The sequence below is a fragment of the Tupaia chinensis genome, unplaced genomic scaffold (assembly GCF_000334495.1).
Source record: "Tupaia chinensis unplaced genomic scaffold, TupChi_1.0 Scaffold000292_1, whole genome shotgun sequence".
NCBI classification, from domain to species: domain Eukaryota; kingdom Metazoa; phylum Chordata; class Mammalia; order Scandentia; family Tupaiidae; genus Tupaia; species Tupaia belangeri.
Window position 1 is genome coordinate 2,547,275 of NW_006159777.1, and position 3,754 is coordinate 2,551,028.

At 61.8% G+C, this 3,754-nt stretch overlaps 1 protein-coding gene across 1 annotated transcript in view; it reads left to right on the forward strand.

Moving 5' to 3' along the window:
• Positions 1–3,754, forward strand: part of ADAMTS8 (ADAM metallopeptidase with thrombospondin type 1 motif 8) — a 32,211-nt gene that overhangs the window by 9,179 nt on the left and 19,278 nt on the right. Inside the window, exon 5 of the mRNA XM_006150649.2 lies at positions 16–282. Within this exon, the coding sequence (XP_006150711.1) occupies positions 16–282 (267 nt within the window). The remainder of the gene's footprint in view (positions 1–15; positions 283–3,754) is intronic.

The window sequence follows — 3,754 nt, forward strand, 5'->3', positions numbered from 1 at the left end:
CGCCGCGCCCGCGGGGGGCCCGGGGCCGCCGCCCCCGAAGCCCGCCCCCTCCCCCGAGGCCCCGAGTGGGAAGTGGAGGCACGAGCGGCCCGGAGACCAGAGAAGGGAGGCTTCGAGGGGGAGAGCGCAGAGGAGAGCGAGGAGGCGGAAGGCGCGGGCCAGCCGCCCGCACCCTTGGGGGCCACGAGTAGGACCAGGCGGTTCGTGTCTGAGGCTCGCTTCGTGGAGACGCTGCTGGTGGCCGACGCGTCCATGGCTGCCTTCTACGGCTCCGACCTGCAGGTAGGACCCCAGAGCCCCGTCCTTCGCCCCCCCCCCATGCCTCCCAGCGTCCTCCAATTCCCCTTCCCATCCCTCTGAAGAGAGCCCTTCCCCTTCCTCCCACGCCCGACCTGACCCGCGCCTTTCCTCTGAGAGCACCGGGCTCCATCCGGATTTCTGCAGCCCACCTCCACCCCGACCCCAGCCCTGCGGGCTCACAGCGGAGGTCTCTCCGCCCGCCCACCCCTCTCACCCGGGATCCCCAGCAGCACGTGGCAAACTGAACTGAAAGTGGGTTTGAACCAGTCCCGGGCACCTGCCTCTCCCAACAGAGTTGAAAACTGAACTTTTCAGAAAGCGGCCGCCCCTGCCCCCAGGTCCTCAGCCCTCTGCGGCTCCAATCTGAGAGGCTCCAGGGGAAAGGCAGCTGGAATGGAAAGAGATGGCTATTGGATTCCCTTCGGGTACAGAACCGAGGTTTCCATAAGGAGAGGACTGTGGAGGGAGCTGAACCTGGAGGGGGCTGCCCAACTTCTGTGCGCCCAGCTGGTTCTGATCAAGGGGCATGGGCTACCTTGCCAACCTGGCTGTCAGCCCCGGCAGAACTTGGCAGTGCCAGCATCCAGCACCAGAAGGGAGGGGAGAAATTTCTGCCTGGGGGCTCCGCGGGGAAACTGAAGCTTCAGTGGAAAGGGGCGGGAGAAGGTGGGGGTGAGCTCTTACAGTTAGCGTGGCTGGTGGAGCCAGAATTGGGCGCCGTCCACAGGACAACTGCCCGAAGCCCAGGCACAAGGCTCAACCAGGCAGGGGCAGGACACTGGAGCCAGGGGTCTCTTAACTAGATACAAAGACGATGCAGTAGGCAAAGCCCCAACACCTCCCTCAAAGACCAGATGAAGGGCTCCCTGGAGGAAAAGAGGACGAGGCTTCCAGGAGAGGTCCGCCTGTCTCTCGCCGTACAGAGCACAGAGCCAGCGTTCAGCCAGGTGGAGAACAAACCTGCCCAGGGCTCCTGGTTCCCTCAGGCAGTGAGAGTGAACACCTTGGCAGTGGTGCCTTCCTTGTCCAGGACCCCTTTCTAGGCTCAGCCCGTGCTCGACTGTTGGGAGCACCCAGAACAGAGGCACCCCCTGTGCAGACAGGGCACAGCCAGCCCTCTGTTCTCACCCGATCTTTCCCGCCGTCCTGTCCCTGGGAAGTACAGGGTGGGGAAGGTCAGGTGGGGAGTGGATGGGTAGGATGCAGGCAGTCCTCAGACTGTTCCTCTGAGTACTGGGGCTGCTGGACCCCAGACAGGCTCCCTGCACACTCCTGCCACCGCACTCCAAAGCGGCTCTGAGCCAGGGCAGCCTTCCTGCTAGCTCCAGGTCACTGTGGACTTGACATTTGTGTCCCTGCTACTCTGAGAGCAGGGGGAGGTGCCCAGGGAGAGGGTGGCAGGAGCGGGGGGAGGAGAGGGTTTCTCTGGTCTCCTTGGCACTATCTCCCCTGGCTCCTGGGGCTTCCCTGAAAGCAGCTCAGAGGTACTCATTGCAGCTCTGTGCAGACCATGTGGGCTGTCCACTGAGAACCAAAACTCAAGGAAGCCCACGGGAACACGGGGAGGCAGCAGCGGGTCAAGTTTTCACTTCAGGGCCACCGTGCCCCGAGCGCTTCCCATTCCACCCCCTCCGGTTCCCCCCAGCACTGGAGGGGCTGAGTGTCTGCTTGGAGACGGTGCTGGGCTTCTGCAGGTGTCGCAGCTGCCTCAGGTTCCTGGCCACGTGCAGGAGCTGGGCTGGGTTCACACCAGCTCTGGGCCTTCACTCGAGGTCCAGGTTTGCAGCCCCAGACAAAGGCTTTCTCTGTCACAGTCACCAGACACTTTTGTCCTCACGGGCCTCCTGGCTGGACAGCCTGGCTGCTCCCTTCTACACACACACACACACTCACGCGCATTTCTGACCATTCACAGCCACCTATGGGCACCCCCACAGCCCACGTGGACCAGAGAATGGGCCGCTGTGAAGGCCGTGCGCCTCTCCCTACCTCTAGGGCTCAGGGACCAGCCCACCACCTGCTCTTACTCCCCAGCCCACTAGCCTCTCTGCTCCGATGAGCGGCAGCTGGGGAGATGCCACAGGACTGGCTTGAACTTTCCAGCTCAATCCCCTGGACTTCCTAAAACAGGTCTGTGGGTTCAGCCAGGAAGCGAGAGAACCAAGCCCTGGTGCAATGAGCCTTGTCTGCCTAGACCACACTCCCAAGAGCAGCCCGTTCTCTGCACGGAACTGCGCGGGGAGTCTCCCAGAGACTGCATTCACACAGACCAAAGGCATTTCGGGATGTCTTTGTAATCGGGGGAACCATCAGGGCTCAAGGGCTTAGAGTTCCCCGCCTTGAAGCAGGACTCCCGACCTAGGTTGCCGGATCCAGCCTAAGCTGAGCGAGGCTGCCCCTGGAGAGCCAGTCTCCTAGAGGGCTCAGTCACTCCGCTGAGTACAGAGCGGCTCATACACGTCAGCTCCGTGGAAACCATGAGGGGCAACTGTAGCATGTGCAGCTCATGGGCCAAGCGACTCTCCTGTCACTCCACAGTAAGCAGCACCGCTGGGTCTGCAGCCCCCATCTCCCAGACCTGGCCAGCGCTGTGTCATACTGCCACCTCTGCACGAGGTCTGGCTGCATGCCCACCGACGCCAGTCTCGGGGGGCTAAGAATGAGCCGGTAACTGTAGTGGCCTGAAGGCGTCCAGCCTAAGTGTGCGGCCCCCCCAGAGAGAAAGCCGCCTCCCGGGTGGAGAGAAAGCATCAGCCATGCTCCAGGCAGGTCTCCTGCTGAGTGACAGTGAAGTCGTCCAGGACTGTGTGCATCGGAGCCCACTTAATCCCTTCACAAAAGGGGCCCCTGCCTCCCACCCTCTTATCTGGTTTCGGAGTTAAGGAGCTCAGACAAAGAAGGCTCTCGGAAAGCAGCGACCACCTTGGGAGAGTCCATTAACTCTGTCCACATCCGGCCACTTCTCACCATCCCCGAGAGGCCCCTGGAGCAGGGCAGAGTGTGCGGCGGCTAAGCAGCGCTCCCCACTCCGCCTGGGAAGTCTGTCCCCGGCCTTTGGGCACTAGTTCTGTTCTCAGCAGAAGGGCCTGCAGTGACAGGAGCCTTCCCCAAAGCAGAACAGCGGCTCCCAGACTTTCAGCCCCTGGGGCAGGCTTCAGGGAATGGCTGTCACACCACCTCCCCCTGTACCTCATCTACGTTTTCTGGGGGGAGATGTCTCCCACAAAATTCCGAATTCTAAAGTAGCCACACCGCCTAATTTGTCCAGCTCAGACCCAGCCTCTCCCTGCTTAGACCTATTATCAGTGCCTTCTTCCGAGTCGCGAGCATCCGGGTTTGATAACAGAAACAGACGCGCACCTCCCCCCAGCTCCGCAGGACCCAGGTCACCATGGGCGAAAGCATTGTGTGTGCGTGGATTTTGTTCTTCCCACAGGGAACGAGCTGAGTCTTT